The sequence below is a fragment of the Ammospiza nelsoni genome, chromosome 13 (assembly GCF_027579445.1).
Source record: "Ammospiza nelsoni isolate bAmmNel1 chromosome 13, bAmmNel1.pri, whole genome shotgun sequence".
In the NCBI taxonomy this organism is placed as follows: domain Eukaryota; kingdom Metazoa; phylum Chordata; class Aves; order Passeriformes; family Passerellidae; genus Ammospiza; species Ammospiza nelsoni.
This window is the reverse complement of record NC_080645.1, coordinates 6,289,276-6,302,604: the sequence shown is the minus strand read 5'-3', so window position 1 is coordinate 6,302,604 and position 13,329 is coordinate 6,289,276. Positions and strand designations below refer to the sequence as shown.

The 13,329-nt window shown below is 42.4% G+C and overlaps 1 protein-coding gene across 1 annotated transcript in view; it reads right to left on the bottom strand.

Moving 5' to 3' along the window:
- Positions 1–13,329, bottom strand: part of VAT1L (vesicle amine transport 1 like) — a 56,205-nt gene that overhangs the window by 38,975 nt on the left and 3,901 nt on the right. The window contains exons 2-3 of the mRNA XM_059481514.1: positions 10,672–10,801; positions 6,701–6,916 (exon numbers count right to left, since the gene is read on the bottom strand). Coding sequence (XP_059337497.1) covers positions 6,701–6,916; positions 10,672–10,801 — 346 coding nt within the window. The remainder of the gene's footprint in view (positions 1–6,700; positions 6,917–10,671; positions 10,802–13,329) is intronic.

Below are 13,329 nucleotides of genomic sequence, written 5' to 3'. Positions count from 1 at the left end.
AAAGCAGTTTTCTAGGCAGTAACAATGAAACAGACTGTTTAGGGCATTTCAACAATTTCAAAGAAAAGAAGTCATCAATATTTAAAAGTCAATATAGAAAGCATGAACAGAATAAAACTTACTAATCTAATTACCTTGTTAACACAAACATAATGCTGGATGAAATATAAATAAGGTGTACAAGTGAGTGGCTTTCCAAAAGGGTCTGATCTAATGCCACCAGCCTGACTGCAGCTGCACACTGAATTACAGCAGGGATGGGGAAGAATCCTTCCAAGAAAGCATCTTTTTGCTGCTGTGTAAACTGAGGGCAGCCTGGGAGCAGGAGAGAATAAACCATGTAAAAGATACCACCCTGCAAAACTGCATCAGTAAAGAATTACCATTTCCGTTATGTATTTCTGCAGCCTAAAGGTGCTACAGCATTTTTAAAAAGAGCATTCAGACTTAATCTTGCACAAAAAAACTCCAGTCTAGAACTGGATGTGAGAAGAATCCAAGTTCCAAAATGCTTTCATTCCTCCTAAGCATACCTGAAGGTGCTGTGAAATACTCAAACACAGAAAGAAAACTGCAAGGGGAATCATCTACTGATCTTGTGGCATCAGGAAAACTCTTCTCTGGTGTTAGGTGGAGTCTGATACACAACACTTCATCTCCTGAAGGTGTCATTTCCCAATTACAGCAGGGGAAATTGGAAACCAAACACTGGGTGAACATTGCAGAGTGGACAAACTAAAATGTGATTATTGGGCAAGCATAAGGCAGCATCTGCTACACTCAGCAGAGCACAGATGAGTTTTGGAGAGGAGGCAGGGGGAGAGTGACCCTGAGATAATGATCTCTCTCACCCTCAAAACATTTTCTGCAACAATTAGCAGGGTGTGTTTTTCTTACCCCTTTGCAAAATTGTGCAGCTGAGCTGCATCAAAACCTCAGGGCTGGATCTCCATGGGGCACAAATCCTCTGCAGCTCAGGGGAGCCACCCCAGCAAAACTCTGCCAAAACTCCACCTGCACAGGCAGAGCAGCCAGGGCAGAGCTGAGCACTGCCTGGGACCTGGGACAGGACACGTCCTCTGCAGTGCAGGGCTGAGAGAGGCAAACAGAAAGGCTCTCAAAGGCTGCAGCTTGCTCTGCTCGGGGAAATTGCTTTCTGGGCATGGCTGGCTGGGGTCTGTGTTTGATGAGCAGATTGTGCTCTGAGGCAGGGTCTGGAAATGGGCTGGGCCGTGGCACCAGGACTCTCTGGTGCTGCTGAGGGAGCACATCCATGGCCTCAAAGCCTTTTCCAGCAGCTCAGGCTCCACTGTCCTGCCTGGCTCCAGCAGCTGGGCACCTGGAGCAGCCCAGACAGGGTGACACAGTGTGTGAGCTGATTTATCCCTTCCTTGGATGCTGGAGATGAAACAAGAGGAAAGCTCTTCATCAAGTGCTGAACAGCTCTGAACTGCTAATCTGAAAGCAGCAAGTGCAGCCCTGGTAGCAGGTGAAGGTGTCAGCAAGGTGGGCTGGATTGATCCCTGGCCCAGTGGGCTGCCCTGGAGCAGCACAGGAGAAGAGTCAATTCCAACTCCTCACATTCAGGGAGCTCTGACTCAAACACAGCAGTGACGTTTAACGTGCTCCTCCCTGCTAAGTGCAGACAGAGCAGCCTACCCATGCAATATTTAAAAGGATCAGGAATGCTGTGAGATCTCTTTTAACAGGATCTGGCTCTCCCACCATCTTATTGCTGCTCAGAGCCCAGGAAACACATCCACATCTGCCTGAAGGATGACCCAGGAAACACACATCTAACCTTACAAAAAAAAGTATATGAGCAAACAAACCTGCCTGCAGCCTGAAAAATACAGGCCAAGGAGACAGTTCATGCTGAGCTGCTTGTAGCTGTAAACATATATATCCTACCAAAAAGATCTAAAAGAAGTGCCCCGAGAAGAAAGAGGACCCAATTTTAATTAATGGATAACATCATTAAATAAAAGATACATTAACTCTAAAAGAACTGGCCATGAATGAGGCCTGGAAAGTTTTCTCACTGGGTAAGACAGAGTGGAGAGAATCTGAACAGATAAACACTGAGGTGGTTTTTTCAGGAAGAAATTAGATCATTCTCTTGCAGGCCTTCCTATATGCTGTCTGTGATAGCAGGTGACTGGATTCACTAAGAAATGCCAGCTCTTTGTCAGATAAAATATCACCACTTCAGTGATTCAGCTGGGAACACATCCTCAAATATTTGCAATTTATGCAGGGGAGACACAATAAAAAAGAGGGCTCCTGCCAAGCAGTAACAAATCCTGCCAGGATGGCCTAAATCTGTTGCCAAGTCAGATTTACCCTTCAAATTCAAACATGAGAGCTGCATCTGTAACTTACTCTGCTTGCACTTCCTTTGCTGCTGAGCCTGACAGGAAAGGTCAGACAGCAGCTTCAGGAGAAGCAGCCAATGCTCCTGCATGGAAGGTGGATTATTTTTAGCATCTGCAAGATCAAACTGCTAAAGAATTGGCTAATAATTCTGCCTTGAGTCTGAGGAGTTAAGTGATGAGACTGGTGTTTACAAAATCTTGGTAAATAACGAAAGCTTTGTGCTCTAAATATTCAGAATAGGAAGTACATGAAGAACAAACAAACAAGCAAATGGACATAATGGCTCTCTCTCACAAATATAAAGCCCTGGAGGAATTAATTTTCCAGGTAGATGTCACAGAAATGGGAACTGGATTTATTGAAGCTCAAGGAGAAAAGCATCATGGTTTTTTTCATTTTCTTTTACTACAACAGTCCTGTATTTATACTAATTCAACAGTTTACATAAATAATTGTGAGCAAAACTTTATGATCTCATACAAGCCTGTGCTGTGACTTGCACTGAATGCACTGACATAGAGATCTGTCTTTATTTTAAAGAACTAATTGTCTCTTGGGGCAGAGCAGTCCCAGCAGGATGCACACTGCTCCTCAGGTTTTTGGGGTAATTTCTTTAGTTGTCACTTTGCTTCACTTCAGAGAGAAGTGGGAGTGTATTTGTGAAGGGAGCTTCCATTGTCTTACAGTCATTTCAAACATTAACTGCAGTGTTATTCAGTTAAGTCAGACCAATAGATGTCCTACAGAAAGTCATATGTTCTTGCAAAGTCATTATTTTAAGCATTAATGTGTATTTATGATGTTTAGTGTTAGCTGGCTTTCTCCATGATTTAGCAAGCAGTTCAGAAGGGCACTTGAAAATTTCTGCAGCTTAAAGCATTTAAACTCTATTTGTAGGAGACAATTCTATTTTTTGTTAATTACTGAACTGCCCAGCTACTCAATTTAACACTTGAATCAGAAGTTCCAAGCGTCCTGCCAAGCAGAGGCCTGAAAGGGGAGCAAATGGGAACTTTGTTAGATCTGAGTCAGCAGCAGGACCTGAAAAGTGTTCATCTCTTGTCAGAGCCCAAGGGAATACTGGAATGCCACTGTGAGCCTGCCCTGTGCTCTCTGAGGAGGCTCCTGCAACATCCCCAGCCTCCTTCCCTGCCCAGGGTGGGAGCTGAGAGTCAATCTCTCTTCACTGCCCCTGCCCCAAGGGGGAAACTAGAGCCAGGAGAGCCACAGCAGCCCCTTTCCTGAAAAATCTTCTGTGTTCAGCATTTTTCTCCTGAGAAACCTCAGAAAAGAAATGTCAACAATAATTATTTGATTGCTTTGGAATGTGGTCTGGAGGGAGGGTGCTCACCAACAGGTGCATCTCTGATTGGTTCCATGTGAATTGTGTTGATTTAATGATCAATCCCAGTCCAGCTGTGTCAGGACTCTGGTCAGTCACAGGTTTTATTATTCATTCATTTCTAGCCTTCTGATGTATCCTCTCTCTTTTGTACAGTTTTAGTATATAATGTCTTATAATAAATATGATATATATGATATATGATATATCATACATCATATCATAATAAATCAGCCTTCTGAGAACATGGAGTCAAATTCTCATCTCTCACCCCATCCTGGGGACCTCACAACACCACATGAGACCTTTCCCAAGGCAGGTTATCTTGGTATGTTTCCTTTCTCTCTCCCTAATCTTCTGCTGTCCCCTGGAACTTCTGGAATAAATAAACTGACTTATCTAAAGCATCCTGGCAGACATTAAAGCTACTAATCACACAGATGAGAAGACAATTGCTATAGTTACCTCACTACCAAAAGTATCTATCAACAAAAGAAGGCCACATAAATAAACTGAGATAATACACAAGAGTAAAGGTCCTAGAGAATTTTCCCTGTCTCCACTTATTGAAAAAGCTGCAGGATCCTCCTAAAGAGGACTGAGTGGCCAGAACAAAGAACCTCACAAACATTTTCGAAGCAACAAGTTCTTTTTCATAAACTGCCTGAAGCAGCTAAAATAATGATCTTGCATAATGAGAAATGAACAATTAGAAACCTCTAGTCCCACAGGGAGCCTATTGTCTCATTAAAGTGTTCTGGAATTTCTCTGACATTTAGAAACCAACTGGACAGATTTGCTTAAAGTGGGGAAGGGCATTCTATCTATTAAAGCAACAGCACAAAAATAACTCTTTTACAGCAGCTTCAGTGCCAGTTTTCTGTTCATTAACAAAGACCTTTGTGGGAATGATGTGCTCGATCTGAAGCTGTCAGATTTTTCAAAGGATTAACAGACAGATTATTAGAATAACACAGACCCCTCTGAAATCTTTATGTCTGCTTAGCAGAAAGAAAAAAAAATCCACACATCTTCAGAATGATATTTTACTTGGTAAACCTATCAAGCAATGGGAAAATTTCCAGTTCTTGCTCTCCATGCTCTTCCCTTAGAAGAAACAAGGGGCTGCCCTGGGACAGTGATCAGCACCCTGGCTTGCAGGCTGGCCAGCCCTGCCTTCCTCTTCCTCACAGTCCCCCTGGATCCTGCACAGCCCTGCATCCCTCACTGCCAGCCTGGCTGCTCTTCCTGCAGGTCTGCCCTTTCCCTTGGGAACTCTGCTTCAATTAACTGCTTAGCAAGTGATGGATCTGATGTCTCCTCGTTCTCCTGGCAGCCAAGCACGACCCATCCTTCCTCTAGCTTCTCCCAGAGAAGGTTTGCAGCAGCCACAGCAGAGGACCAGCCAAAAGCTGCCCATGGAAGAGCTGGGATCAGAGAGGAAGCCAGCAGCTCTTTCCAGGAACACTACAGCAGAAGGGATGTGAGAACTGGCATTAACAGAGCATCACCAGCCCTTCAGGATAAGGAGGAGGAAATAACAGAGGTGAGTGAGATCAGAAAGAGAAACAAACACAGGAATCTGAAAAAGGAGGAGGGGTTCAACTTCTCTAGATACACAGATACATGCAGGGATTGCTTTGGGGCTAATTCTGTATGCTCAGCCCACACAGGGTCTGTGCAGTGCCAGGTGGGCAAATGCCCTTAGAGCTACAGCTGAGACTTGATTGCTGTGGAATATTCCCCTGAATGCCTCATGTTGCTTTAGCAGCCCTGAATTCCACAGGAGGAGATTGAACCCAACAGAACAATAGCCAGCCCCAGCCTCTGTGCCGGGCTGTGCTTTGTAATACGATTATAAATTCCATTCATTTACACCAGCATCCAACAGGACAGACCCTTCACTGCCACTGGGATTATGGCTGCCTAAAAATACCTTGTACAGGGAACTCATGAATTTATTCCTTTGATTACAGCCCTCATTTATATGAAAACCTGAAAGAAGGGCTAAGGGCACAGAATTAAGGCTGGCGTGTTTGGGGCTGCCCACCAGCCCTCAGCAGAAAACAGAACATTATTTTAGCATAAATAAGGCATAACAAGAACACAGAAAAGGTACTCCAGTTTCAAAGGCTGCTGTCTGCTAATGGTGTCAGCTCATAAAATCTGTCTTAGGAAAAAGGATTGCATAATTTCAAATGTAAACAAACTCCCCAGTCAATATCACAATGTTTTGCACAAAACTTTAATGCCTTCAAAAGAAAGAGATTTTTCCTAAAAGATACTTCAAGGAACTGAGGGCACAAAATGCTGACTCTCTATTTCACTGTGTGGCCTGGTATTCCCACAAATTCATCCTTTGCCTGTGCCACACAATGCCTCCTCAGGAATGATCCAAGCTACAACAAGCAGCAGCCACCACTGGCTGCAATTTCGTATTTGTACCTTTTCCTCAGGGCTCACATGACAACTTTTCACTGCTTTCAATCCCTCTACAAGAAGGGGAAAAGAAAATCTTTCACAGTGAAAGCACCACACACACTCACACACTGTATGTGCAGGAGTGTTCCAAGAGGGACATTTACTATAAAGAGGATTATGGTTACATATAAATACCTTTTGCAGGGAGCTTATTCTTTTCACTACACCCTTCTTTAACATAGAAGCACAACATGTATAATTTCAGGAATGCAATATTTGAGACAATGCTTGATCCTTGATCTGCTGACAACCAATTAGGAGCTTTTCCATGAGATTTCTTTTCATAGAGTCTAGAGCCATAACATTTTTATTTCACCAAAAGCTCCTGCCAACCATTCCCATCAGCATTTTGATGGGAAGAAAGATGCAGTTCCTCCCAGTGCAATCCCTCACACAGAGGAACATCACATCCAACTGCAGGTTCCGGCTCATTTCAGGAATGAGGATCCATCAGACTTTCAGTTACTCAGGGACAGGAAAGGAAGAGAAGTTCCAACTTACCACCCCTCCTCCTGCTGAGTGAACCAGCACAGACATGCCTTCCCTCAGGTTAGCAACCTCAAAAAGCATCATGTAGGCAGTTACAAAGTTCATGGGAAATGCAGCAGCCTCAGAAAAAGTCATGTCATCTGGGATCTTGTAGACAAACTCTACTGGGGTGCACACGACTTCAGCCCAGGCGTTGTAGTTCACAAAAGCCATGACTCGGTCTCCAATCTGCAAACAAGGAAGAAAACAACGTTGAGGATCTGACTGCAGTTGAGACAGTAGAGAGCAAGCTGTGAGAGCTGCAAGTCTCCTGTTCAAGGTGTGGGACACTGCCTGACTGAGGAAAATGGTGGCCACACCTTTGGAAAAACAGCCATCAAGCTGTTCAGCTTTGGACTTTTACTGTTTTTAATGTCAACAAAAATAACCAAAAGAAGTTAAAGCCACCTCTTCCTTTTATTTTTTTTTTTTGCTCCACTCTTCTGTGATAGAGCAGTCTTCTATCATCATTAATACAGATCACCTATTGCTAGCAGAGCTCCCAAATAACAAATGTAAAGAATGAAAACAGCATTCTTAGCAATAATTTTGCTAAAGAGAAAGAGATGAGGGGGAAAGGTTATAATTATATTGGTGAGAAGCATGGAATAAAGAAAATTATACCTAAGATAATTTTTGCTTTGTTTTCTCAGTCCTCACACTAATTTAGAGCTACTTCTCCTCTCTGTGGATTGAGAAGGGAAGGCCTTGTGCTGTGGTAGATGGAGCACATGAAAGGGTGGCAAAAGCTCTCATTCAGAAGATAACACCATCTGTACCCACTCTCTGTTTTTATCTTCTTATTAATTGATTCCACCAAGATATAGCCATGATTGTAATCTCCACAGCCATGTGTCAGAGCAGAGTTTAGTTCTACAACTTCAAATAAGCCACCTTAAACATCAAAAAATACACCTTTGGATTTTAAGGCACTGTTAAATCTACAAAGTGAATTTGACAAGATTTAAAGGAGCAGTGAAATATTATCTTTCAGTGCAACATTTCTCTGCTCAGTTTCTTCTGAAAATATATGGTAGTGAAAGCATAATTCACTATGGAGAAGAAAAGGCTTCCTGTAAATATTAGAGAGAGTTGGCTGCTCCTAGGAGCCCTTCAGAGGTCCAGGCACATCAGGCTCCATTGTTTGTATGTGCCTTCGTGGCAGCTGCAGGTTTCTAAAGCAGAGACACTGACTCTTCTCAGATGGACAAGAGTAACAAACATTAGCTGCCATCTGCTAATGGTCTCAGCTCATAAAATCTGAGGCACAACAGACTTGGACAGCAACACTCACCTGAAAGCAGAAATTGGGCTGCTGGGTCTACAAGGGACAGACACAGTGAGCAAATGTGTGGCCAGTGCGTATTAAAATCTTCACAGGCACAACTCTTACAAACTCAATAATTCCTCACCACCAGCAACCCCATGGCATCTTTTACCTTGCCTTAGATCCTATGCCTCTCTAGAATACACCAACCAAAACATCCTTAACATGAAAGGAGCTCTGCCGTGGAGCCACAGGATGAGACAGGAAGAGCATCAACTCCAGGCCTTTGTGTTTTAACTAAAACTAAAGCAGCTGTCCCTCTAAAATAACTTTGCTCATCTGCCTAATACCCTCTCACACACTACCAATGCTCTCTAATGCCTCAGGAACTACAGGTATGGAGTAAAGCACAACACTTTTGCCTTCAGGCAAATGTTTACAGCACAAGCACATTTTGGTCTCCTGAGTCATCACTTTTGCTGTGGGATATTGCAGGTTTGCTCCAAGCTAAGGGGCTGCTGACAGTTCTGAAGGGTTGTCTCTTTTAGAGTGAGAATGCTGAAACAGAGCTGTCATTCCAATTTCAGTGAAATGCTTCCTCCTTTTGAAAAACATTCAAATTAACAATGCCTCGCTGGTAATCACTCTGTGGTTCCCTTTTGCTCTTAGAGAAGCATCTAAAATAGAAAGTCTGCTAGGATTCATTAGTGCAGATGTTAATATGCCCTATATCCTTGCCATAAATCACAAATGATTACGAAAAAGAATGCAGAGAAGCCCCTCTTGGTGATTCCCAAGGCACCTCTTGGTAACATTAAATACCACATTTTACCACAGACACTATCCAGAGCCTAGTCAGATTAGACCTCACTTCTTGAGAATCATCCCCAAAACTGGAGAGAGACCAAGCCTGATACAGCTGTTACCATCAGAAAGCAGAGAATGGAGAAGGAATAGGCATTGCACCTATTTTAGAAGGGCTTGAACTGGAAGAGATCTATGCAGGCAACGGAGGTCAGAAGATACAGGGCGCAGAAGATACAGCGTGTGCAGTCTTTGCCATTACTGTGGGCACAGGTAACAATCTATGTCAAGGAGACACCAAGCATCTGGTGAGCCCCTACTCTGTGCAAGAACTCCATAAAGAAATCAAGAGAAGGTTCTTCCATCATCCTCACAGCAAGTTCTCCTGCTGATGGACTCATACCCATGCACAGCTGTCACTGTGAGGGTGGGCCCTTTTCTAGAGCACCCAAACACAACCATGGCTATGAAGGCTGTGTGTAAAAAATGAAATTCTAGGGCTGGTTTCAGTGACAGGAGTACACCAGTGCACAAGGGTGCTCCAAAGTCGGAACAAAGGTGTCACCCTAAAGAGAGACACAGTTATATTCACTTATTCACTCAGGTGCAGTGTTATTCAAATAAGCACCATATGCTGCAGCCTTATGATGCCCTTGAAAATAGCAAGAACTGTTAAAATGAGAGTGCTGATGTGGAGCAGAGGCTTTCTAGAGAATATTCTCCTTTCAGAGGATATTCTTCGATATTGAGCACAGCTATGAAGTACAGATGCCAGAGCACAGCTACTGGAGCAGAAAAGGTTTTCAAACGGCAAAATTATCATTCAGTTGTTGTTTGTAACAAAATACATTGAAAGATTGGAACTTGCTTCAAGGCAGAGATGGGGCAGGAAGGGAACTGAGACAAATCCCCTAAGAAGATTTCACCACTGACACCATAGTTGAAACTAAACTGGCCATTATTTTCATCCAACTGACAAATTTTAGCTGTTAGAGAAGAGAAAAATTTGTCTTTAGATAAAAATATTTATATCTTCTTAAGATCTAGATATAATAAGAATTCAGAAAACTTGATTACCTTTTGACATGACTGACTCTGCAAATAACTAAGATAGGATTGACATGTATTAACTCAGGATTTATTTCCAAAATTTTCAACCTACTTAGGTAATAAAATGCAAGTTTGCAGTGAATACAGATGTTTAGTATCAGTAACAGAATAGGGGGCAGGACAAAATGCTGCTTATATGCTATAAGAGATACCAGAGTCCATAACCACTTATGACAACTTTGCTATATACATCAAATATCTGTGATTTACCACAACCTCTCAGGTGAAATTTATATTTTTCCTGAGCAATCAGACTAAGTTCTATATCCAGAATGAGAATCCTAATTTAATCTGCACCTCATTAATGCACACAGTTGTAGGAAGCAATGCTTACTGTAAACAGGGCTCTGTTAACTCGAGATCAAAAGCTGCAACCAGAATCAGCAGCACCTGGGCTTTGAGTAAAAGAGCAGTGATGACAGGAAACATGGCCAAGAAAGGAAACCTATCAAGTTAACTTAATTTCTTTCATTTCATTAAAGGACATCACTCCTGCTTTCCAGTTCCTATTTAGCCATCAGGATGTGCACATGGCACAAGTGACTTTCAGGAAGGATTTGAAGGAGATGACAGTGGTGGATTCAGAAACTGATTCAAGAGGGCATTCTCACGCTTGGGAAGCAGCAAGGAAAAATTGACCTTTCAAATCTCAACAGGGTGGTGAAGGCTGCTGTCACTGGCAGAGCAGAAGGGATTAGAAACTGGTGATTATTTATATGAGACTTATAACTCTCACTTTGAAAATTAAAAAAAAAAAAATTACCTCAAATCCTTTCACGCTGTCTCCAAGAGCTTCTACAATTCCAGAACATTCAAAGCCAGGAACAAGCGGAGTCTTAGGAGGGTTGTCAATATTCCCCTGTCGCACCATCAAATCAATAAAGTTCAAACCACTGTAAAACACGGGAAAAAAATCAAATCAAGACTATTACCACAGATCAAAGTAGAGGAGGAAGCCTTGAGTGATGGCACAGCCAGGAAACTCCAGGGCAGCATTAAGAGCTGGGCTCTGCAGGGTCACTGGGAACCAGCAGACATTCCCACCCTTGGGATGCTCAGCCTTGGGCAGAGGGCTAGGACAGCACAGCAGCCCCAGACTGCTCAGCAGTCACCCAGGGCATGTCAGAATACACTGAAACACTGATTGCTACCAATGCACTACCAGCTGGCAAGGAAAGCCAGGTCAATTTAAGAAGAAAACCCCAAGCCTCACACATTATAGTTATTTTGGAGTAGGAGCTACATGGTCTAACTGTCCTAACCTTTGATGTGATCCCAGGAATGCATCTTGTGTTTGTCTCAGGCAGGATTCCAAACTCGGGCATGAACTTGCTAAGCACCAGATAGGCTTTTGTTTTAAAACTGTTCCTTCCTGGATCGTGCTTGTACATTTTTTCAAAAGCTATTAAGGTCTTTGAAGTCCTCAGGTTTGATGCTCAGAAAAAAATACAGGTCCTTCCCTGCAGTCTCAGCTTTGCAAAAATCCTAAAGCACTTTTGCATTGTCTTTTGTATGCAATTTTATTAAAGAAAAGTTTGTGGTTTTCTGGGCAGCCACAGGGAAAAAAAAAGAAAAGAAAAAGAAAAAGAAAAAGAAAAAGAAAAAGAAAAAGAAAAAGAAAAAGAAAAAGAAAAAGAAAAAGAAAAAGAAAAAGAAAAAGAAAAAGAAAAAGAAAAAGAAAAAGAAAAAGAAAGCAAAAAGGCACCACTTATCTACTATGTGCATATATTGATTACCGGCCTTAATGCCATAGTTAAAACTTTAAAACTCCTAACTAGCTGAAATACACTTCAGCATTTATCCACTGCTCCAAAACACAGCCCTGTTTTTATGGTTAGCCAAGCACACAGCCAGTCCTGCTCACACATGTGACACCAGCAACTGCCTGGATACATCACATTACTGATGGGCACAAGGATTTATGAGATGCAGCCTTAGTCAGATACTAATCAAGACACAGACAGAACAGACCCAACAAATTACCAGGCAGAACAGACACCCAGCCCCAGCACAACAGCATGGATTCATGGGATGTAGGTCACTGGGGAGGGGGAAGGAGATCCCACCAAATGAAAGCATTCAGAATTGTGGTGGAGGGTTCAGAGCAACCTGAACCGACAACTTTCACCATACTCATACACAAAGCTTATAATATCAACCATATGGAAGGTTCAGAGGGGTTTTCTCACAGTTAAGTTGGCAAATTTGAAATTATTTTGGAGAGATCTCATCTTCTCCAGTGGGTAAGACCACTCCTACATCACCACTGTGATGTTGATATGAAAGAGAAATTCCAAATAGCAAACTGCCTGCAAGGCAGCCATTGTTTGTAGAAGAGGAACAAACAAACAGACAAAAATTCCAAACCAAACCACAAACTCAGAAACCCCACAGCACTGATGGTGGCAACCACTGTCTGAGTACATTAATTTCAGCAACGGTGCTTTAAATGCATCTTTCCACACTGCAAGCTTTTTACAAAAAGTTAACTTTTCCCTACATTCCTGCAAGAAAAGGCAGCTGGAGGCAGGGCTGTGGTGTGGCAATCTGGGCAGAACACACCCCGTGGTACCATAACAAGTAGGCAAGAAGGAGACAGGTGGATATGCAGAGGCCAGTGCTCTTTGCTCATGACACTGATCATAAATAGATTCCTTCTCATGAAGTAAATTGTCGGTTTTTGAAAAGGCACATGTTCAGTTCTGCATCTACTGACAGAACACTGGCAGTTCTGTTCTGTCCTAGCTCCATTTCTTTTTCATCTGGTTTTTTACCCAAAGAAGAACAAAGGACAGCAAAATTATATTGGGAGTTCATCTCTATTACAATGAACTGACAAGGCCTCACACTAGAACAGGTGTGATAAGGGAACAAAAAGCAAAACACAAGGTAAACAATAATCAAGACGTGTTCTTATTGTTTTAATTATTAGTTGAACCATGGAGTATTGACCAGGCTTTCTAATACTTTCTAGTCACTTTATAGAGAATTTCTTCTTCATTCACTTTCACCTCCTTTATTCTTACATGTTGTGGCATCCCTGCTTCTCTCATACATGCCTTTATTCCTATTCTTCTCCATGTTGAAGGAAGGACAGAAGTTTTATTTTACCAGAGAAATTTGAAGATCAGTAGATCTGAAAGCATGATTATGGTGTATTGGTCAACTCAGCTTTTTTTTTTTTTTTCTTTCCTTAGAATGGGGCCTAATGACAGATGGCAAGTTTTGTAACTGCACCCAAGACACCCAGCTCTTTCACTGGGATTCAGTCAACAGCACACTCAGGAAAAGTTTGACTGCACACAACACAAGAAAATATGTCTCATGAAGAGTGGTAGGTTTAGGGATTAAGTACAATTTATTTCTTGTACCACTGCAAACCAGGATAGCCTGCTCTGGTGTACAGCCACAAAAAGTGACT